Source organism: Thalassophryne amazonica, chromosome 17 (genome assembly GCF_902500255.1).
Source record: "Thalassophryne amazonica chromosome 17, fThaAma1.1, whole genome shotgun sequence".
In the NCBI taxonomy this organism is placed as follows: domain Eukaryota; kingdom Metazoa; phylum Chordata; class Actinopteri; order Batrachoidiformes; family Batrachoididae; genus Thalassophryne; species Thalassophryne amazonica.
Window position 1 is genome coordinate 12,242,158 of NC_047119.1, and position 24,504 is coordinate 12,266,661.

Here is a 24,504-nt window from a genome sequence, read left to right on the forward strand (position 1 = left end):
GCGACACCACTCAATCAAACGGGCGTATGAAAAAGTCCCCCAAAATAATTTTCAAGCACAAATAAAAGAAATGTGTACTCACCAAACGTGCCACAAGACAATATGAAGTTTTAAAAAAGTAGATCCTTCCATATAAGACAAGAAAAAGGTGCAGATGCAAACGGACGTAAATCCACAAATTACAGTTGGCGCGCAATGCATGCTGGGAGAGAGGGTCTTCTCCGTGACGTCTCGGCAGCGTCCATGATGAGAGGGACAATTTTGCGGAGGGCTAAATGTTAGCTGTAAATTTGTAATTTTTAAATGACAGATCTGGGCTTGCAGATTTACTTTACTACATTCAGAAGGATCTTATGTGTAAATGTAAGTCATTTTTTGGTCCAAAGATCTGACTGCATTTATTTCAATGCAGGTCTACTTTAAAGAATTGAGTATTTCTTAGAGACTTGGGGCCTCAATTACAAATCATTGCATAGGATTCCAACTAAAAGTATACACATGAACAAAAGACAAAAAAATCTGACTTGCAAAACCATTTGTACATGCACCTGCAAGCAAAATCATCTTTAGAAATCATGAATTGTGATCACTTTGATCTGCCTGATATCCTGTCCTCTATATGCCCACATTCAACTACAAATATTAAAACATACACATGAAGCAAGAGACATGTAGTTATCATAGCAAACAAGAGGAAGAGCAGAGGAAAATTTAGAATTTAAAATTCTTCTTCTTACTTATAAGGTTTTGAATAATCAGGTCCCATCTTATCTTAGGGACCTCGTAGTACCATATCACCCCAATAGAGCGCTTCGCTCTCAGACTGCAGGCTTATTTGTAGTTCCTAGGGTTTGTAAGAGTAGAATGGGAGGCAGAGCCTTCAGCTTTCAGGCTCCTCTCCTGTGGAACCAGCTCCCAATTCAGATCAGGGAGACAGACACCCTCTCTACTTTTAAGATTAGGCTTAAAACTTTCCTTTTTGCTAAAGCTTATAGTTAGGGCTGGATCAGGTGACCCTGAACCATCCCTTAGTTATGCTGCTATAGACGTAGACTGCTGGGGGGTTCCCATGATGCACTGTTTCTTTCTCTTTTTGCTCTGTATGCACCACTCTGCATTTAATCATTAGTGATCGATCTCTGCTCCCCTCCACAGCATGTCTTTTTCCTGGTTCTCTCCCTCAGCCCCAACCAGTCCCAGCAGAAGACTGCCCCTCCCTGAGCCTGGTTCTGCTGGAGGTTTCTTCCTGTTAAAAGGGAGTTTTTCCTTCCCACTGTAGCCAAGTGCTTGCTCACAGGGGGTCGTTTTGACCGTTGGGGTTTTACATCATTATTGTATGGCCTTGCCTTACAATATAAAGCGCCTTGGGGCAACTGTTTGTTGTGATTTGGCGCTATATAAAAAAAAAAATTGATTGATTTAATTGATTGTGTCATCACAACAGTGGCAACAAAAAGCAATAACGCAAGTGTCAATGCTAGGCAAACCTACGGGTAGTTTTGAACCAACTAACCATTCGTAATGACATTCACTCACGGTGATGAATGTTTCTTCTTAATTTAGACATCACAATCACTTATGGACATAACTTTAACAAGCTTTAACAAGGTCACCACAAGAACCAGCATGAAACTATATAAAAAAATAAGAGAATAATGTGACAATTATTTGTCATTACAGTTGTCTCAGAATCTTCCTGTGATGTCACTGCACTGTTGTCATTATTTAGATAACATCTGTGCGAACAAAACGTGATCTGCAAAAATAAAATTTTTGAAAAACAACATTTGTTTCATGGCAGTATAGCTGTCAGGACCTTTGCCCACATGATGGTGATAATCTCATCATTTCCACCATTATAATATATTTTTATTTCAACATCTGAGGTGTGCTGATGAAATATTAAATGTGTGGTTCAGATCTGAGTCGGCTTCTATATTTAACAACTGAACAGTCACTCTGGAATAATTAGGCTTGCTGTAACATCTAACAATGTCAATGTGACGTGTCTTATTGAGTAGAATAAAATGTATGAGTTATGACTCACTTGCTCATGGCATCATTATACAGATGAGGACAAAATTATGAGCCCCCCTATGAAATTTAATGTTTTCTTCAAAGTTATCCCTAGTGCTTTTTTAAACAGAGTCAGGAATTTCCAGCACAGCATTTCTAAACATACAAGTTACTTACAAATTATTTAACTTTTAACACAGAAACAAAATAATTTCACAAAAATCAAAAACTACCAGTGTGGTTTAACTTTATAATGCTCAAAACTTGTACGATCAAGTTAAAACTCATGCCATTGTTAAAACTCATTCATTGTACACACAGTACAAAAATTTCAGAAAGGATTTGAGCTGTCACTTGAAAAAGCATCATGCCAAAAACAAAATAAACCAGTTTGGACTTGAGAAAAAGAATTCCTGATGCTCACAAAGCAGGAGAAGGAGTTACCATAGTGTTTCAAAGTGTCAAGAACTGGAGTGATAAGTATCATCTAGAAATTTAAAGAGAGCTACACAGTACAAAACAAGCTTGGCAGGGGTAGGAAGTGAACAATTTCAAAGACTGTGGGCAAAAAACTAGTGAGAAATGTGTCTAAACACCATGGAACAACTGTCAAGATATACGTGAATGACTTAGCCAAGACAATCAATAGATCCCTGGACAGGAATGGACTGTTAGACCAAGAAAAACTAGACTTCTGCAGAGGAGACACCTTCAAACCAGACTGAATTATGGTCAGGGCAACCTGGAGAAGTTTTATGCATCCTAGAAGTAACTCCTATGGTCACGAGATGAAAAAAGAGCTCATTGGCCACAGAGAAGTTGCTTATGTTTGGAGAAAGAAGGGAGAGGTGTATAACCCAAAGAACATTGACCCCATAGTGAGAGTATTGTGCTATGGGGAGACTTTAGCACGTCTGGACCTGGAAATCTCCAAAGAGTGTAAGGAATCATGAAGAAAGAAGCTTATCTGAAGATTTTGAGAGAAATCTCAAGCTATTAGCAGCAAAACCAGGTCTGGGTCATCACTTTGTCTTCCAACACAACAACGACCAAAAACATATGTCACTTCTGGTACAGAATTACCTCAAAAAAAAAAAAAAAAAAGAATGTTATTGACTGGCCTGCACAAGCCCTGACTTGTATCCCTTTGAAAATCTATGGGGTGAACTGAAGATAAAAGTCCAGACCAGAAGACCATCAAATCTGGAGGAGCTTGAGGGATTTGCCGCAAAAGAATGGGCTGGGATTCTTCAGGAGACATGACAGATTTGTTGAAAACTCCAACAAATGACTTCAGGCTGTTATCCAGCAAAAAGAAAGGCAAATAACTTTGACCCTGGTCATTTTTGTTTTTTGTGAAATTTTGTTTCTGTGTCCAAAGTAAAATAATGTGAGCATCCAAAATAAAACTAAGATGTTTTGAAATCCGTGTTGAAAATTTCTTGCTCTGCTAAAAAAGCACTCAAAAAAAACATTTTTGAAGAAAACATTAAATTTAACACGGAGGCTAGCTTTTATTGGTTAGCAAGGTGTGCTAGGCTTGTTATAGGCTAAATTATGGTAGCTCATCTGGCTATAGTTAGACAACTTTCAGGATTTATACTCTTTACATATCATAGTATTCGTTTTGTGAATTGTTCTGTAATTTATGTCCGTAGCATGGCCCAAGCAGAGGGTCACCTATTTGAGTCTGGTCTGCTTGAGGTTTCTTCCTCAGAAGGAGTTTTTGCTTACCACTGCTGCTCTGGGGGGTTAGTAAGGTTTGACCTTACTTGTGTGAAGCGCCTTGAGGCAACTTTGTTGTGATCTGGTGCTATATAAATGAAAATAAATTGAATTAAAAATAGTTTTTGTTTCTATAATAACATAACCAGATTTATATCAACCTATTTGCCATAGCTTTATTGTACAACATGTCGACAGACTAGCTAGATGTTTATTTCAATCTTTTTCTGTAGGAACATTTAGGTTTCAGGTACTAACTTCTATAATATTATGTAGTTATGGTATTTTTTGTAGATCTTGTTTACTGCCATGTTTGTGTAAATGTCACTTATATACATGCTGTTCATATTCTTGATACGCTTGGGTGGGTAGAGAGAGTTCCCATGGGATAAAAAAGCTTTTAAACCTACCATCTCTGGTTCTCAAGACCAGGCACCTAGGTGGCTCCGTCCCTTCTTCCTTCCTCTTTTTTTCCTCTCTTCTCTTCTCTCTCTCTCTCTTTAATATTTAGGAGTACCTTAGTACACTACTAGAGTTCCACCTTAGATTTGGAATGTATAATAGAAGATATACCTTACTGAATTTTCATGGGTCACAGTTTACATACATTGTGAACATTTTAAACATTTTGCCATCTAGATTGTTTTAAGAAATAACATATGCATAAAATTGTTGTGCGGATCTTAGGATTAGTTATAAATGAGGCCCAGATATTTTTTTAACGATACATCACCTCAGTACTTGTGAAGTATTTTGACTACAAACTTTGTTTTCAACACACCTGTTGACCTAAAATTTCACCCTATTGCTCTTCCAAGTGTTATCTTTCACAGTAGCTTAGGTCTACAAATGCCACTGTGATTACATAATGTAACAAATGTGCATTCTCTATTACAATCTCATTCTGTCCAAGCTCATTAAATCAGGACAAGGACAGCTCAATCTTCCTTTTTTTTCCATTTCCTTTTTTTCCCTATGAAATTAAAGCAAAAGCCTGCATTAGGTTAATTCTCTTTCCTCAACTGGGCTATTCCAGGCTTCACTAATAGGGCTGATAGAATCAGTGTGGACAATCTGTAAGATGTTTCCAGCTTTAACATGATCTCTGTTTCCCTCCTCGAGCACGTGATAAAAACAAGAGGCATACCTGTCCAATTAGCCCCCCTGCTATTATCTGAGGTATACAGAGAGATTGGATAAGGAGCTCAGTCACAGCAGAAAATCCATCAGGCCGACGAGTGCAATCAGCGAAACATGGACATGAAGGACTGAGACAAAAGCAGAATGCAGACCCTAAAATCTCCAATTCACTTTCCTGCTTTGAAAAACCACAACAACAGGAATCATGTATAGAACTGTATATGTGGACCTTCCAGATCCACATGAAATCAGTCAACCTAGAGAAACTCAAATTTGGTAGACTGTTGTGAGAAAAGGTCTCACTTTTTTATTATAGTTATATTTAGCCAGTAAACCAGTAGCGATCAGTATTTACATTTATAAATTGTTTTTTTTTTTTTTTTTTTTCACTTTTGATACTCTGTGTGCTTCTTACCCTGTGTGCTGCTATACAATCCTGCTGGAACCTCAATTATTTTGTATTTATTAACAGTAACCAAGTTAGATTACTAGTTACCCTTTTAGTTACATTACTTTTTAGTTATAAGTTGTCGGCAGCTGCTGATAAAGCAACTGCATTAAGCTGCTAATGAAGTAACGGTATAAAGTAACTAAAAAAAGTAACTAGTAATCTAACTTGTTTATTTTTTAGATTGAGTACTCAGAAAAAGTAAATATTAGTTAATTTGCTGATTACTAAATCTTAACAGTAACCAAGTTAGATTACTAGTTACCCTTTTAGTTACATTACTTTTTAGTTACAAGTTGTCAGCAGCTGCTGATAAAGCAACTGCATTAAGCTGCTAATGAAGTAACGGTATAAAGTAACTTAAAAAAAGGAACTAGTAATCTAACTTGTTTATTTTTTAGATTGAGTATTCAGAAAAAGTAAATATTAGTTACTTTGCTGATTACTAAATCTTAACAGTAACCAAGTTAGATTACTAGTTACCCTTTTAGTTACATTACTTTTTAGTTACAAGTTGTCAGCAGCTGCTGATAAAGCAACTGCATTAAGCTGCTAATGAAGTAACGGTATAAAGTAACTAAAAAAAGTAACTAGTAATCTAATTTGTTTATTTTTTAGATTGAGTACTCAGAAAAAGTAAATATTAGTCACTTTGCTGATTACTAAATCTTAACAGTAACCAAGTTAGATTACTAGTTACCCTTTTAGATACATTACTTTTTAGTTACAAGTTGTTGGCAGCTGCTGATAAAGCAACTGCATTAAGCTGCTAATGAAGTAACGGTATAAAGTAACTTAAAAAAAGGAACTAGTAATCTAACTTGTTTATTTTTTAGATTGAGTATTCAGAAAAAGTAAATATTAGTTACTTTGCTGATTACTAAATCTTAACAGTAACCAAGTTAGATTACTAGTTACCCTTTTAGTTACATTACTTTTTAGTTACAAGTTGTCGGCAGCTGCTGATAAAGCAACTGCATTAAGCTGCTAATGAAGTAACTAAAAAACGTAACTAGTAATCTAACTTGTTTATTTTTTAGATTGAGTACTCAGAAAAAGTAAATATTAGTTACTTTGCTGATTACTAAATCTTAACAGTAACCAAGTTAGATTACTAGTTACCCTTTTAGTTACATTACTTTTTAGTTACAAGTTGTCAGCAGCTGCTGATAAAGCAACTGCATTAAGCTGCTAATGAAGTAATGGTATAAAGTAACTAAAAAAAGTAACTAGTAATCTAACTTGTTTATTTTTTAGATTGAGTACTCAGAAAAAGTAAATATTAGTCACTTTGCTGATTACTAAATCTTAACAGTAACCAAGTTAGATTACTAGTTACCCTTTTAGTTACATTACTTTTTAGTTACAAGTTGTCGGCAGCTGCTGATAAAGCAACTGCATTAAGCTGCTAATGAAGTAACGGTATAAAGTAACTAAAAAAGTAACTAGTAATCTAACTTGTTTATTTTTTAGATTGAGTACTCAGAAAAAGTAAATATTAGTCACTTTGCTGATTACTAAATCTTAACAGTAACCAAGTTAGATTACTAGTTACCCTTTTAGTTACATTACTTTTTAGTTACAAGTTGTCGGCAGCTGCTGATAAAGCAACTGCATTAAGCTGCTAATGAAGTAACGGTATAAAGTAACTAAAAGGGTAACTAGTAATCTAACTTGTTTATTTTTTAGATTGAGTACTCAGAAAAAGTAAATATTAGTCACTTTGCTGATTACTAAATCTTAACAGTAACCAAGTTAGATTACTAGTTACCCTTTTAGTTACATTACTTTTTAGTTACAAGTTGTTGGCAGCTGCTGATAAAGCAACTGCATTAAGCTGCTAATGAAGTAACGGTATAAAGTAACTTAAAAAAAGGAACTAGTAATCTAACTTGTTTATTTTTTAGATTTAGTATTCAGAAAAAGTAAATATTAGTTACTTTGCTGATTACTAAATCTTAACAGTAACCAAGTTACATTACTAGTTACCCTTTTAGTTACATTACTTTTTAGTTACAAGTTGTCGGCAGCTGCTGATAAAGCAACTGCATTAAGCTGCTAATGAAGTAACGGTATAAAGTAACTTAAAAAAAGGAACTAGTAATCTAACTTGTTTATTTTTTAGATTGAGTATTCAGAAAAAGTAAATATTAGTTACTTTGCTGATTACTAAATCTTAACAGTAACCAAGTTACATTACTAGTTACCCTTTTAGTTACATTACTTTTTAGTTACAAGTTGTCGGCAGCTGCTGATAAAGCAACTGCATTAAGCTGCTAATGAAGTAACGGTATAAAGTAACTAAAAAAAGTAACTAGTAATCTAACTTGTTTATTTTTTAGATTGAGTACTCAGAAAAAGTAAATATTAGTTACTTTGCTGATTACTAAATCTTAACAGTAACCAAGTTAGATTACTAGTTACCCTTTTAGTTACATTACTTTTTAGTTCCAAGTTGTCGGCAGCTGCTGATAAAGCAACTGCATTAAGCTGCTAATGAAGTAACGGTATAAAGTAACTAAAAAAGTAACTAATAAAGTAACTTTTCAAAGTAACTCCATAACATTCATTCACAGATAGTCCAAACTATACCTTTTTGGAATCTTTATGATCAGACAAATAATATGGAATACCTTTCAATATGATTGGAGCATTTTTAAATTTTGACCCCTGTGTAATTCTTCAATTGACCCCTTCTTGGCCGCCTATTGGAAATTCATGTGGCCTCTCTGCATTTTTAAAAGAGTAATGTCTAAGGAGTATGTGTGCCAAATTTGGTGCTTGCATCACCATTTGAAGGACCCACAGAAGCCTCAAACTCTATCAGAAGTTTCTAGTTTTTTTTTTTTTTTTTTTTTGTGTAAGTCGTAGGACCTTCCATAGTGTGAGACTTATACTCCAGAAAGTACAGTACTCAGTTCACGCATACCTCTCAAATTACCTGTAAAAGTGATTTGCTTTAAAATGAATCCTTATGTTTGTCTATTTGTAGAATCTGAAAATTGAGGGACTGTGTATACAAATAAGTGTAATTCTTAAACAGTAAGTGCAATATTTTTGTTAAACCCCTTGAAATAAAGCTGAAGGTCCACATAACAAGCACATCTTGATTGCTTGACTTCAACTCCATCGTGGTGGTGTAGAGAGGAGTCCAAATACTTTTGAACCAGACTGCATCAGCTTGCTGAAAAGATACACAATTATGGCCCAATTAAGTTATGCAATGAGAGACGCGCAGACAGTCGCAGACGAGGCTGCCAACACAAATGTGATTTCATCCATGACCCCTGATGAGACATTACAGGAAGAGTTGGAAGATGAAGCGTGGCATCCTTTTGTGTGCACACATTGAGCCAAGTCTGCAAACAACATGAGAGAAATGCTTTTGACAGATTTAGCTCAAGGCCTAGGAGGGGTACTTTAGATGTCATCACAACTCTCACTGGAAGGGTGGGAAAAAAAAATACAAAGCTGTTTGTCACTGCTAGAAGTACTAGATCAACAAAAGGAGACAACTGGCTGCATGCTTGTTTTCTTGTATGCACAGTCATCATGCACTTTGTCTGTCTACCTGCAGGCGAGAGCCAACAACCATCCTTGTGATCATTTAACCTGTTTACCTGAGTTTGCATGACTGTTGGATTTCCTGACAACACTAATGAGAGAGCTGCTGCAGGAAAATGTATATAGCAGTATTACCGCCAGTAGATGGCAATATGATGAAAAGCACAGGTTAGAGTGAGCTATATATGTCAGTTTTGTGCAACAAGCCATTGCTGTCCATCAGTAACTTGATGTAGAGAATGTGGTCATGTGAGTGACACATGAGTACATGCTAAGAGACATATAATCAGGATTTAGATTTTTTTTCAGTAAGAACATTTCATTTGCTTCCTTTCATCTTTTTAAATTAGATTATGTTCCATAAATCTAGATAGTCTAGGGAGTACAAAGCCCTCTGCAAAGTCTGTACATTCATGTAAAATACAGTGCATCCAGAAAGTATTCACAGTGCTTCACTTTTTTCACATTTTATGTTACAGTGTTATTCCAGAATGGATGAAATTCATTTTTTTTTCCTCAAAATGCTACACACAGTACCCCATAATGACAATGTGAAAAATGTTATTTTAACATTATTGCAAAATTATTAAAAATAGGAAAAACTAAGAAATAACATGTACATGAGCATTCACACCATGTCCCCAATTGAACTTTTTTGTAATTATACCTTTAGCAGAAATTACAACCTGAAGTCTTCTTGAATATGATGCCACAAGCTTGGCGCACCTATCTTAGGGCAGTTTTGCCTATTCGTCTTTGCAACACCTCTCAAGCTCCATCTGGTTGGATGGGGAGCATCAGTGCACTCTGCAGAGATGTTCAATCAGATTCAGACTCAGGGACATTCACAGAGTTGTCCTGAAGCTACTCCTTTGATATTTTGACTGTGTGCTTAGGGTCATTGTCCGGCTGAAAGATGAACACTCACCCCCAGTCTGAGGTCAAGAGTGCTCTAGAGCAGGTTTTCATGCAAGATGTCTCCGTGTATTGCTGCATTCATCGTTCCCTCAATCTTGACTAGTCTCCCAGTTCCTCGCAGCATGATGCTGGCATTTACTAAGGAGTGGCTTCTGTCTGGCCACTCTACCATACAAGCCTGATTAGTGGATTGCTGCAGAGAAGGTTGTGTTTCTGGAAGGTTCTCTTCTCTCCACAGAGAAATGCTGGAACTCTGGCAGAGTGACCATTGGGGTTCTTGGTCACCTCCTTGACTAAGGCCCTTCCCCCCTGATTGCTCAGTTTAGACGGGCGGCCACCTGTAGGAAGAGTCCTGTTGGATCTGAACGTCTTCCATTTACTGATGATGGAGGCCACTGTGCTCAATGGGACCTTCAAAGCAGCAGAAATGTTTCTGTACCCTTCCTCAGATTTGTGTCTCAGGACAACCCTGTCTGAGGTCTATAGACAGTTCCTTTGACCTCATGCTTGATTTGTGCTTTGACATGCTGTCAACTGAGGGACGTTATATGTAGACAGGTGTGTGTCTTTCCAAATAATGTCCAATCAACGGAATTTACCCCAGGTGGACTCCAATTAAGCTGTAGAAACATCTCAAGGATGATCAGTGGAAACAAGATGCACCTGAGCTCAATTTTGAGCTTCATGGCAAAGGCTGTAAATACTTATGTACATGTGATTTCTTTGTTTTCTAATTTTTTTTAAAAATTGCAAATATCTAAAAAAAAAAAAAAAAATCCACATTGTCATTATGGGGTGTTGTGTGTAGAATTTTGGAGGAAAAAATAATTTCATGAATTTTGGACTAAGGCTGTAGCATAACAAAACTTGGAAAAAGTGAAGCACTGTGAATATGTTCCAGATGCACTGTCAGTGCTTTTGTGGACACTTAATTTTATCTTTTTTGATGATCTGTTTTTTTATTTTATGTCTTTTTGTGTGTATATATATATATATATATATATATATATTTGTGTGTGTGTGTGTCATGATGTATTTTTTTAAATATTCAAAATAAACTAACAACAAATAAAAATACTAACTCTGGGCATACATGGCATCGTATAGCCACAATATCCAATAAAAGGCTGAGTGACCCTGGAAGTAAAATTTAAAGTCACTTGAGGTGTAATGTGATGGAAAAGGAGATGAAAAGTAGCAACAATTTAGTGATTTAGTTATCTGTGACCACACTCTGTCAGGTGTGGTCACAGATATTATGATTGGAAGGGCTGCAACATTAATTTCATTTGAACAATATCTCTTAAACACAGACCTACAGAATGCACAATGATTAAATATTATTTCATAGTGGTCTTTTTAAAATCACTAAGTAAAATTAAATATGACATTTATCATGTTTTTCTATTTCTGCCTCTTCACCATTGTAACATTTCTGGTGGGATTTTATCTTTTCTGGTTGTGCACACTGGACAGACACATCTGGAGATGCTGGACAACTGCATCCTGTACATCTCATCTATGTCACGTCTGCTCCAGTTGTGTGAAAGTAAAGAGAATACACTGGAGTCTTTAACATGCTTTGTAAAACCATCTCTATCACGAGAATGAGCTTATTTTATTTTTTTATTCCATTTTTTTTTCAGGACATCCTAGTGTCTACTGACACATATTTAATACAGGGTAACTTAAATGAATAAAAGCAAAATCATCTTTTATTCATGGGGGGGTGCTTTCCACACCAGTGATCCTGAATCCAGGCTTGTGCCACACACTGGGCATCTGACACGAAAAAGCAGACAAATCAATTTCAAGGCACATTCCTTTTTAAATGCATTTGTAAAAGTTCAGTAAATTACATTTTCATTTGAAATGTGTGTTTGTCTTATCTGGTGCATACCTGCAAGTGACTGAATTTCAGTCTGTGCTTAAGCAAAACCCTCACTTACATATTGCTTTATATGTCAGTCATTTTCACATTTATTTTTGTAAAATCACCTGCAAAATGCTCACCAAAACACTCAAAAGTCTGAAAAGCCCACACAATTTAGCACTCATTATATAGTAAATCAGAAAAAAATTGACTTTTATTAAAGTACTGAAAAGGTGTATAATAATAACCCCTTGAATTACTGTGTCATACAGCAGTGAAAGAGTTATTGTCATCAACATACCTACACTATCTTGTTTCATCAGGAGCTATAGCTTTTTACTTTGTGACAAACTGAGCTTTCTCAATGACTGTTCCATTCGTTAAAAATAATTAGACTGCGCTGTCTGTGTCACTCCGTTCAGAACGGCTGCACAGAGCTGTCAGCCCTGTTGTGACTGAAACACCTAACCTGAACAAATCACTGTCACACATCAAACTTTAAACTACAAGAACACTTTAAAGACAAGGACATTCAGCCCAAGGGACTCAAATAAAACCTCAGTGTATTTCGTAACAAGAAGGAACACTGAAAGAATGCAACACCCACACATTTCATGTTTGACAGAGATTCATGCAAATTAATTCATTGAGAGTCAGTGTAACAGTAAGATATGGTTCTGTGTGGCCTTGACAGTTGATAATTCCATCGAAAATTCAGCTACTTGATCCTTGACTAACACACAACCCTTATGCCGCGTTCACACCGCACGTGACACAATGCCACAAATTTGCTTCCCTCGCCTGGCGATGGACATGCCACCATTGGCCTTTGTGTCGCTCTGCTTGGGTGGAAACTTTCGCTGAGAAACTTCGCCTGCGTCATTAAATAGGAGGAGCTTCCATTCCGCTCGCCATCGAGTCAACACAGCGGACCTTGATCACATGGAGCGAGGTGCTGTGCTGTATTTGTTGTGGAAAGCCGACAAACGTTGCCAGTGGCGCCACCGCTGGGTCGACAACATCTTCATGAGACGTTCCCAATTCGGGGAGTTTCATCATTTGCTGCAAGAGCTGCGTCTGGATGACGGCAGCTTTCAGCGGTACTTCTGCCTCTCCAGGACGCAGTTTAAGGACCTCCTGTCCCATTCGCGCGCACATACGAACAAAAAAAAAAAAAAAACTGGCTGCTGCTGTGGTTCCTCACTCTCTCTCCCCTCAAACTCTGTCGTCATTGTGTTATAAACCAGTCATCATTTATTTTATCATACATCTGTGTAGTTAATAAAATGATCTTCACGGACAATTCGTTCGCGCGTGCACATGAAAAAAAAACTTGCTGCTGCGGTGCTGCTCGCTCTCCTCTCATCAAACTCTGTCATAAGTCCTGCTCACAGGGTGGCTGCCAGACACAGGACATGTCCACATCAAGTATAAACTCCAGACATCTTCACGTCACTACATATCCAGTCACTGTGGCGCAACAAAATGAAAAAAATTCAGATTTTTCAACTTGGGGAGCAGGGCGACGCGATGTGATATGCGCCAATCACTCAAAATTGCTTCATTCGTGTTGCTTCATTCGCGTCCATTGCGTCGCGTTGTGTGACTTGAACTTTTGTGGTGCCACAACACGTCCTTCCATAGGGATTACATGGCAGCCTGTTGCCGCCGTTGCTCGCGTCGCATGCGGTGTGAACGCGGCTTTACAGTGTTCAACCCATGTTAGCTCCAAACTATTTGAGTTAAACTCTTATGTGTTTGACCTGTCAATAGTATCCAAGGGCAAAAGTCATAAGACCAATAGAAACATGATATAGAACTTCATATTTGTCTTTAATAGTAATTTAATACTTTCTAACTGCTTCTTTCTAGTTGGACCTCCTTCCCGGACAGACTGACTCTTCAGCAACCAGACTGAATGCCACTTTTCTATTTAACACAAGGGTGTAATCATCCCTTGTATTTTAGTTACCTGTGCATTACTTTTGTTTGTCTTTAAGGGCATCAGCTATGGATTTTAGCTAATTAATTTACTGCCATGTGAATCCTAGGAGTGGCTAGCTTCTCTTTAGTGCTTAGCTTGTGCTAACCTTCACTACTCGCTTATTCTTTTCTTAGTCCACAACACTTCAAAATAACTTGCGCTATGTTGTAAGACAGGGTAGCCCTTTCAGAGGTGGGCACTCCAGACGAGTCTTTTAGTGTCAGGTTGGCTAGCGTGCCCATTAGCAATAGTTTAGCTCATCCGGCTAAAGGTGACAGCTTTCGGACTGTTGTTAGGCAAAATAATTATCAATAGGTTTGATACCCAGCTCACTGTCACCGCTGCCAATTGTGAACTGTTTTCCAGCCTTGATATGCCTATTGCTAGCCCTCCGAGTCCACAGGTAACTTCTACCCCTATCTCCAGGCCAAAATGCAATGCGTTAAGGATAGGGGATTCTATTACCCACAAAGTCAGATTACAGATGCGACACTGCCTCTCACCTTAGGGTGCTGACTATTCATAAGGACAGATGACCAAAGGACCATGACACTAGTTAAAAGCCAGAGTTATTCATGTTGGCACCAGTAATGTTAGGATGTGACAATCAGAGGTCACAATAATGGACATAGAGAGGACTTGTGACCTTGCCAGAAAGACCTGTCAGCATCAATGAATAGTCTCTAGTCCCCTCCCCTCTTGGGGAAATGATAAGGCTTTTAGCAGGGTGATATCTTTGAATTGGAGGCTGGTGCACTTTTGCAGACAGCAAGGCTTTAGTGTTTTGATAACTGGCCCTCTTTCTGGTTTTGCCGTGGTTGCTTATGCTGGACAGCCTTCACCCTACTGGTGAAAGTGCCACCATCTAATCTGCGAACATAGGTGGAGTCCTACAGGGAAGGTAACATTAGAATTCTACAGCATGTCACAGAGCAAGCGATTAGAGAACCTGCAGGGACTACTATTAATGTGGCTGTGGAATCCATTAGACTAGTGAGGAAAGTAATGCAGGAAATCCATTATGGTGACAGCCTAGTTTATGTGCCAGAGAGGGAAATTTTTCATATTGAGACTCTGACCTGTTCCCACAGATGTAGTCATAAAAAGCATGGAGGGATATGTTTTGCAAATTTGTTGCTCATTACTACACTAGATAGCACTAAAACTAAGGGTGCCCCTCTGGCTGCTACTGCAACATGAAATATTATGCATCTGCTATCTTCAGTCCGTGTGAAACTTCACAAACCCAAACCTGTTCTGAAGCATCTTAAATATATCACTGGAAACACCCCTGAGTCCAGACAGTCAAAATGCCAACCCTAGTGATGTCCTTAGTTTAGGTCTCATTAGTATCAGGTCACTGTCCTCAAAATCACTGTTGATAAATGATCTAATTATAGAATACCACATAGATATGCTTGATTTATGTGAAACCTGGCTGAAACCTACCTTTGTCCGCCCCTTACACAAAACGTGCTCACCTGCATACACATTTAGTCATGTCCCTTGTGATACAAAACAAGGTGGATGTGTTGCTTTTATTCATAAATGTGGGTTTAGTGCCTCCTGGGGTGTCTAAAATAATTAGTTTGAACATTTGACTCTCTGCTCTGCTCAGGATGCCACATATAGACAAGATCAGGTGAATAAAATCAACCATGTTACTTTTTTGCCATTTATAGACCATAGGGCCCATATTCTGAATTCTTAGATGAATTTGGTGAGTTTATCTCTAATTTGATAATCCATGCAGTTAACATTCTGATTGTTGGTATTGTTGTCTCAAATCCTGACATTGTGTCTCTTGCGTCAGTGGTTCGAGATCACTCACTTATTAAGTTTGCAGTCTCATTGCCTTGTCTGCTGGGACAAGACGCTTATCATCAGAGTGATGCATCAACGACTCAACTACAAATGAACTTGGAGCTAGACTGCTTAATAATTCAGCATCATTTTTGGAACATAATCATTCAGTAGATAATCTTGTGGACAGCTTAAACTCAGGGCTCACAAGCACATTGGACATGATAGCTCCACCTACACTAAAACCATGCCCCCCCAATAACATACTGTCTTTGGTTCATTGATCATCTATGTGGCCTCAAGCATAAGTCTAGATGTCTAGAGCGAAAATGGCATACCTCAAAACAAGAAGTATTCCACCTTTCATGGCACAATGTTATTCTGGACTACAAGCATGCAGTAACAGCTACAAAACAGGTATACTGCTGTGATTTGATCAACAAAAACATATATAATTAAAAGTTTGACACAGTGGCAACACTTATTCAAGGACAACCACTTGTAAGTTGCTGTCCATATACTGCTTAAGATTTCTTAGATTACTTTGAAAAGAAAATAGATGACATTGGGTCTAATATATCCCACCATGCCTTAGTTGAACCATGGCACCATGTTACTGATGTGGGTGCCATCTCTGACATCTCACCTAGATTTACTGAATTTGATATTGTCTCACTGGATATGACAAAACTTGTCATTTCTGCTAAATGCACAACATGTCTTTTTGACCCTATACCAACAAAACTGTTTAAGGACCTGTGGCATACACTTGGGCCTGCTGTATTGGAAATTATTAACCTGTCACTAACCTCAGGATCTGATCCTAAATGCTTTAAATCCACAGTGATTAAACCAATACTTTAAGGAATCCAACCCTGACCCCAGTCTCTCCCTGCTGGATTAGCGTGTGAGTCCAGAATATAAATATCAATGTCCATTGTTCAATGTTGTTAGCTAATATATGTAGCTTCACTTAAAATATTAATCCTATCAATGTTTGGTTTGGGCACCATTCATCCTTGACCCAAAATACATAAGCATACCAAATGGCAAATGTTAGTTCTCCACAGTTTGTGCATTATCAAAATTGCATGTACACATGTATGCACGCACACATAGCTTTTTGTCTTTTCTGCAATCTGCTGTAAGCAGATGCTTTTAATTTGACAAACAGAGACAGTGGCATGATACAATAACTCACTCATGGTAACAGCAACATAACACTTAACTAAACTGACTAAACCAATTGAACTACAAAACACAATAAATCAATAACACTAATAATAGTGTTAAACTAACGTGAACCACAATAACAACATTTAAAACCTCAAAACCCAAACTCCCATGATGCATTGCAGCACAATGTCCATTGTTTGCTGGTTTCTGTTTTCACAGTGCTCATCCTTGATCCAAAATGCATAAGCAAGTCAAACGGCAAATGCCAGCTCTCCCCGGGTTTGCAGTAATCGATGTCACACACACACACACACACACACACACACACACACACACACACACACACACACACACACACACACACACACACACACACACACCACTTGGCTATTATAATATAGACTGAATTAATAGTAACCATAAATGAATCAATTCCACAAAATACTCACAATTTTCTGTGCTTGTAAAATCACAGGGCATGGACCACAAACATGCAGAAGTGGATGAGTAAGTTAGTCCATCCTGCCCTTGAGTAGACAGTAACTCAAGAACATTAAACGGTATCATCTTGTAACACAATTAAAAAAATGCTTAATGATGATGAAGTAATTCGACTGTGGTGAACTTTGATGCACCGATCAATCCTAAAAAAACAAAGTTATTTTACCTCGGTAATGCCACAGTTATGTCTAATCTGCCTCTCACGTTAGCATCAGCCAACCAGAGGAGTTGAGCTATCAACTGCAGGAAACATACAGTGAAATACAGTAATCATTTCTGTACAACACAAATGTACAACTGAAGGGACAAATCATTTGTACACTTTTGGGACATTGCTCTGCTTTCATTTCTTAGTGTGCATGATGCCTGGTGAGAAAATTTAAGACCAAATACATAACTGAAAGGGAAAGTATCCCCAGAATAAAAGAACAGATGGAACGTGGCTGGCTACAGATGGTGAAAAAGCCTTTCGTCCTTTGTGCTATTACAGTTGCCTAACTTGAGATACTGCTTCAACACATTTTAAAATTTCTGAAACACCATTTCCAATGTTGTTGCAGAGTCTGCATGAAAAGAAAGACATTACAATAGGAGTAGAACTATACAACAGAACAAAGTAAAACCAAACCTGAAGAATAGCTAGAATATGTGGCTGTGATGTGCCAAAACCCTTCATTGCTACTGCAATGAAACATGCAGATTTCCAACTGACATGAAGTCCATACCACCACCTATTGTACAGGAGTGTGCACAGAGAAATAGAGTATACTTACTTATTCTCTAATACTAAGAAAATAAATTTGATTTTGCCTATTTACCCAGTCTTCAAAGAAGATAAACAACGGCAAAATATTATTTCCCAAACAAGCACCTTTTTTTGAGTGCAAGGATGTTCATAAATACTCTTGACACCAGAGCAACCTAGGTCAAAATTGACTGGAACATTTCAACGTGTGGTGAGGGTTTTTATGTGAAGGAACTTCTTCATTCTGAGGGAGGTTTGGTACATGGAATCAGAGTTGTCTATGTTTGAGGCCACCATTGTTGAAATGGCTGCATTGAGTTGTGTTCAGATGGTAACAGAATCCATTAGGCTGAAGAAGGAAACCATTTGTGTCTGGTTGGTTGGCACAGAGGTCTCCAGAAACAAGAGATCAGGCCGGAGTGGTTGCTGAGTAAAAATCCAGGTGTGGGAGGTGTTTGGAGAGGCAAAGCAGAATGGCTTTCTGACAGTCTCAAAGTGCTTCTGCCAAACTGTCAGAAGACTAAAGTGAGGCAGTTCTTCAGTTCTGTGTTGAGCAAGGGTGGTGAGTTGCCTACCTGGACTGGGGATATTATCAAGTGGTAGAAGGAATTCTTTGAAGATCTCCTCAACTCTACTGGCATGTCTTCCCCAGAGCAGGCAGGGATGGAAGACTCAGGTGGATCTGGTGTCATCAACCGCAGTGCTAAGTCAATGAAGTAGCCAATACATTTTTCAGTGGCAAGTCACTGGAGTGGACACAATTTCCATTGAGATGCTGAAGTCTGTGGATGTTTTTGGGCTGTCATGGCTGATATACCTATAATGTTGCATGGAATTCTGAATCAGTATCTCTGGACTGGTAAACCTGGTCCCTGGGAAAGTCTATGCCAGGGTATTAGAGAGGAGATTAGACCAGTAGTTGAACCACAAATTCAGGAGGAACAATTTTCTGTCTTGTTTGTGGAATGATGGACCAGCTCTTAACACTTGCAAGAATATTAGAAGGGACTCAACAGTATGACCAACCAGTCTAAATGTGTTTTGTGGACTTGGAAAATGCATAAAACTGGGTCCCTTGAGGTGGCCTGTTTGGGATTCTGTGTGAGTATGGGGTACTGGAACCACTCCGATTCGTGATCTGGTCTCTATACAACCAATGTGGGAGCTGTGTCTGCTTTCTCAGCACTGCGTCAGACCTGTTCCCACTGGCTGTTGTACAGGATGTTGTTCATGGACAGGATTTCAAGACAACAGTAGGGTGTCCAGTTTGGTGACCTCAGAATTCTATCTCTGTTTTTCGTGGATAATGTGGTTCCGTTGGCTTCATCAGACAGAGACCACTGGTGTGTAGAGGGCAGGTATGATAATGTGTTTGAAGTGACAGTGATGAGGATCAGCACCTCCAAATATAAGACCATGGTCGTCTGACGGAAAAGGATGTATTGTCCCTGCCACGTCAGGGCAGCATTATTGGGAAGTTCCGCCATGTTGTCCATAAGCAGGGATAAGATAGCATATGAGATCGACAGGTGGATTACAGCTGTATCTGGGAGCTTGTGAACACTGTACCAGACCATTGTGGTGAAGGAAGAGCTAAGCTACAAGGCTCTGTTATCGCTTTCCATTCCTTGTTCTATTCTAAGTTCTTGGCTTGACATTGGTTCTTGCTGCATTAGTCAATATTCCGAGATCATTTTGAATCATTTAAAACATCCATTGTTCAGGAGTCCACATGAAAATTCAGTAAGGTATATCTTATATATTATATTCCAATTCTAAGGTGGAACTATGCTAGTATACTAAGGTATATCTAAATATTTAAAAAGGAAGAGTAAAATAGAAGAGTAGAAAAGAGTAGAGTAGAGCCACTTAGGTGCCTGGTCTTGAGAACCAGGGATGGTAGGTTGAAAAGCTTTTTTTTTTTATCCCATGGGAACTCTCCCTACCCACCCAAGCGGCTCAAGCAAAAGTATATATAATAATAAATAATAATGAAAAGTACATATAAATAAATAAAGAAACATGAAAAGGACAACATAATGTACTGTTCTGCCACCTACTGAACACTGACACCTGCTGGGCAGTTCATGAATGTGCATCCATATTAAATTATAAACTTTAAATAAAAAAGGTTACAGTCCCTGCACAGTCTGTGCATACACTAGCATGTGCGTTGCTTGCATATAGGCACTGGGCCAAAATTCTGATCTGTGATCTTGACTTTTAAATTATTTTTCTCAACGTCAAAACTCCTTGTTCTTGGCTGACTCCCAAGCATAGGACCAAAACCAATTCTGCCACAAGCCGTAATCCTGCATGAGTAGTGAAACTATACAAAGTAAGTGCCTTCTACTGCTCCCTTGTTTTGTTTTGGGGTTTTTTTCCCCACTTGGGGCTGCCACAGCATATCCAAGGTGGATCTGCATGTTGAGTTGGCACAAGATTTTACACCAGATGCCCTTCCTGACACAACTTCACATTATATGGAGAAATGTGGCAGGTGTGGGGTTTGAACCGGGAACCTTTCACAGTGAAACCAAGAGCACTAACCACTTGGCCAAAGGTGAAAGTTGAGTCAAGTATAAAAGAACACAAGTAAAGTACTCCAAAACACCTAAGTGCTGCAAAGAAGTATTTTTACTTTGTTACACCACAACCCTTCCTGTTGGTCAAACATGGAACGGTTCACCTCCGGGTCATCATCTCCCCTCTTATCATTTATTAATGGAAATATGCATTGCTAATTAGCTTAAAATTGATGAGTCATTGTGACATGTTTTTGCTTCATGAACTGGCTGTTTATCTATTGAATTAAACATGACAGAAAGCAGGCTTGATTCAATTAGAGCCAGATGAAAGAAAAAGAGAGAGACAGTGTTAAATGGAACGAGTGATTGTGAAAGTGGAAGTCTGCTTCTATTTATGTTATTGACGATGAAACGCATGAAGAAATTCACCAAATGTCATCCTGGATCTGGCGATGCTACACATCAAAGGCCCTGTTCCAACATTTGACGGAAATGAGAAACAGATTGGCACAGGTCCATATGGACGCCAGATCCTCCTTCTGTTCGCAGTGAGTCATTCCTGACAGACTTCTTACTTAAAGTCAGAGAAATATGCTCAAAGAAAATAGGGTGGAGTGACAAAACAAATGTAGAAGACAGAGACGGCGTGCTAAACCCAACTCACAGTACTCACGGTGACTCTGAAAGGCGTGGTGGTGGTGGACGGAGGCTCCATGGTGGGTGTGCTTTTGTCCGAGGAGCTGCCTGGCATGCTGCGTCGGCGCCCTGTTCTCTCCGGTGGAGATTCTGCAATCAGACAAAGCAGTTAAGTCTAAAGTGAGAAAGACGACCAATCATTTCCAATTTCAATTTATTTTCATTTATATAGCGCCAAATCACAGAGTTACCTCAAGGTGCTTCACACAAGTAAGGTCTAACCTTACTAACCTCCAGAGCAACAGTGGTAAGGAAAAACTCCCCCTGAGGAAGAAACCTCAAGCAGCCCAGACTCAAAGGGGTGACCCTCTGCTTGGGCCAATCATGAGTTCATTCTCGTGGACCACACCAGTATGAAAAACAACTTCATCACTCAGATCTAGATCACCATTTGGATTTCAACCAAAGTTACTCTGAAGACAGGCAAACATTCACTGTTTCGCAGTTGTGAATCTCGCGGCTCGTAATCCACGCGAGATGTCAGTTCAGTGCAGAATGTAAATAAACCTTGTGAAGTGTGGACAACATGACAACATCAGTGCACGGCAGAAGTCCATCACAGGTGCTACCCCTCCTCTAGATAACTTTCTCAAAATGGGAGAATGTGTCATCATCATAATCGCCCATGAACTCGCTAGATCAACGCCAACCACATCCTCACTAGCCATTATTTACATGCGCTTGGAACTCTGCTGGCTCCACGGTGCATTCTGGGGAGCATAGGGGGCCGCCAGGGGGATTATGGGAAATGTTAAAGTACTGAATGGGATCCAAAGCTATCACCTTTAAACCTTAGCCTGACCTTGATCCCGATCCTCATCTCTGTTTCTGATTGCTGGTTTGTGATCGTGATCTTTGTTCTTATTCTCTCATCTTTAGTACTGTTTTTTTATGCTGAGCACTCGTCTTTGATCATATTGCTGACTTCAAATCATGTTTGCTGAACTATAACAAGATGAACACGATCTTTAATTCCAGTCACTGACCTTGTATCCTGATTCCTGCTCTTTGGTCTTGAGTGCTGTCTTTTGATCTACAAAATTACCCAATCTCATCATATAAAAGGTTCGATGAATTATTACTCTGCCAGTTGTCAATCTTGCATCATGCCAGAATGGAAATAAAGCTTCCCTCCTGGGCTTCTCTTCGTCAAACATGTTCTCCGTTCCCCCGCATCAGTCACAAGGAACAGCATGCAGCCTTTTAACAAGTCTAACAGCTCTTTTTGTGGGAAAAGCTGAATGTATGCAGAATTGAGCCTGACCATGTTCTTTGTCATAGCCACTTTTAACTTCAAACTGTGATTTCTCAACATACTTGTGGAAATTCACAGCTGGCCAACATCTTTGACAAAAAACATTTATTCAGTGAGTACTGAGTATATCTTATATATCTGAGTATATATTTCGTTATAAATAGAAGTTCAGTTTCACAGGGCAGGACTCGCATGCAGTAAACATGCACGTGAAGCCTGGCCAAAAATGTAAACAGGGGAAAGAAAAAGCTCAGAGCACAGAGGGAGTGTTGCTTCATTGTCTGCACAGAACATCATCAGCCAGTAAATCTTTGCACAGAAAACAGGTTTTCGCAACTGTACTAATAATTAAAGTGCCAATTATAACACATTTAATGAAAGCAATTTAAAAAATCCTGGTTTTGTCACCTTGAGGATGATCTATATCAAGATTGAATTGTTTTTTTCTTGATTCATGTTCCACAACTTCACTAGATTTATTTTAAATAAATTAATTCCTTTTTATTATGTAAGCCTCCAAAACAGACATTGGAACAAAAACCTTGATGGAGATAACTCAAATAATGTGCATGTAAAAGTGTACAACAACAGATTTTTTTTTTTTAAACCTATCTTGACATTTCGTAAGTTAGCCTGGATATTATCTTCAGCCACAGAGGAGACTGCAGCAGACTGTCTGATTGGATATCTGTATTAAACCTCCCAATCCCCAGTTCACCTGACCTGGCTGTCTACGCTGTCTGAAACAGAGTTTCAAGCTGAGCTCCATTAACTAGAAGGTGAGATGTAAAAGTTTGCAGGGTGGAGGAAGGGCAAATGAGACTATGGTGAGCAAGTTTTAATATTCAAAAGCAATATGTTAAGTACACTGGTGGGTGAAGCCCACCAACTGTGGAGATATATTGCAATTTTGTTTGGTCATCCAACCATGATATCTCAAAAACTGTACAAGATGTCAAAAAAAAAAAAAAAAAAAAAGCCAGAGGCACAAGGTAGCCATGATTAATTGTATATAAATTCTTGGCTGACCTTCAAAAATCACAAATTTGTATTTTTTTTTTAAGCATAACTTGGCCACAATTAATCTGAATTGCTATTCTTTCTTGTGGTTCTTTGGTCAGCCGTCAACACGACATTCAAGCTGACTTGGCCTTTGCAGTTTCATGACTTCCTCCCACCTTTGGTACATGGGAAATTCATCTATCCCTCACTTTCCCAAAGCTGCTTATTCCAGTCAAGGGTCACAGGGGGGTTGAACCTTATCCCAGCAGTCAGTGGGCGAAACACAGGGTACTCTAAGAGTGTTAATTGACCAACCCTTCTGCTTACCAACAGTTTTTCCTACCAGAACTATATTTGTTCTCAATGCAAATTGATTTATAGAAACTCCATTATAGAGGAAATCAAATGAGCTAAAACCAAAACAGTCACTTCCAACTCATCATATTTTGAAGCAAAACCGTTGTTATGTCCGAAGGTCAATATGCAACAAATTGGGTAGCTCCTTTATGTCATTTAATAACGTGCAGGGAAACCCTATCTATAACCACATCCATGAATCAGAACCAGAAGCCAAATTTACATAAATGTTCCATCCTGTGTCAATGAATGATGCCAGAGTAAAGCAGATAGATCTGAATATTAAAAGAGAGAAAAGACACGACTGCATGTTTACACCATATCGAATGCAATAAATGATATGATGAGGGTACCCAGGTTATCACATATTGACGGAAAGGGGAACTGACCAATTGTAAATCTCTAATAAGAGTCATTTTTATGAAGACAAAGTTGATTTCACTTCTTGAATTAATAAAGTTGAGGTCACGGCTTCAACTTTAGCTAAAGTCAGGGTCTTTAAGTGAAGCTTAGGGCTAGTGGCCGGTGATCACCTTATTATTTCTTCTGTTTTTCTTGTTGCTAAATGCTGATAAATTATACTGAATTGTTGTCTTTGTACCGCCTGATTCTGTTTTTTCTCTCTGTTTAAGGTGCGGCTCCATCCAGAGATGGGAGTGAGTATTTTCTACTGCAGGCCTCCCATCTTGTGCACCAGCATGGACTCCCAAAATCTCCCAAAATTTCCTAATTTCCTGTATTGTGTTGATAGCATGGCCCAAGCAGTGAGCCAG

At 38.6% G+C, this 24,504-nt stretch overlaps 1 protein-coding gene across 7 annotated transcripts in view; it reads right to left on the bottom strand.

Annotated features, from left to right (window-relative positions):
- The window catches only part of dab2ipb (DAB2 interacting protein b), a 516,250-nt gene that overhangs the window by 282,649 nt on the left and 209,097 nt on the right, over positions 1–24,504 (bottom strand). For 5 of the 7 annotated variants that reach the window (XM_034193050.1, XM_034193052.1, XM_034193047.1 and 2 more), the window contains exon 2: positions 21,086–21,207. In XM_034193050.1, the coding sequence (XP_034048941.1) occupies positions 21,086–21,172 (87 nt within the window). In that variant the 5' untranslated portion in view covers positions 21,173–21,207. Of the gene's footprint in view, positions 1–21,085; positions 21,208–24,504 lie in introns of those variants that run through there. The other 2 variants (XM_034193055.1, XM_034193048.1) reach the window with 1 other exon arrangement.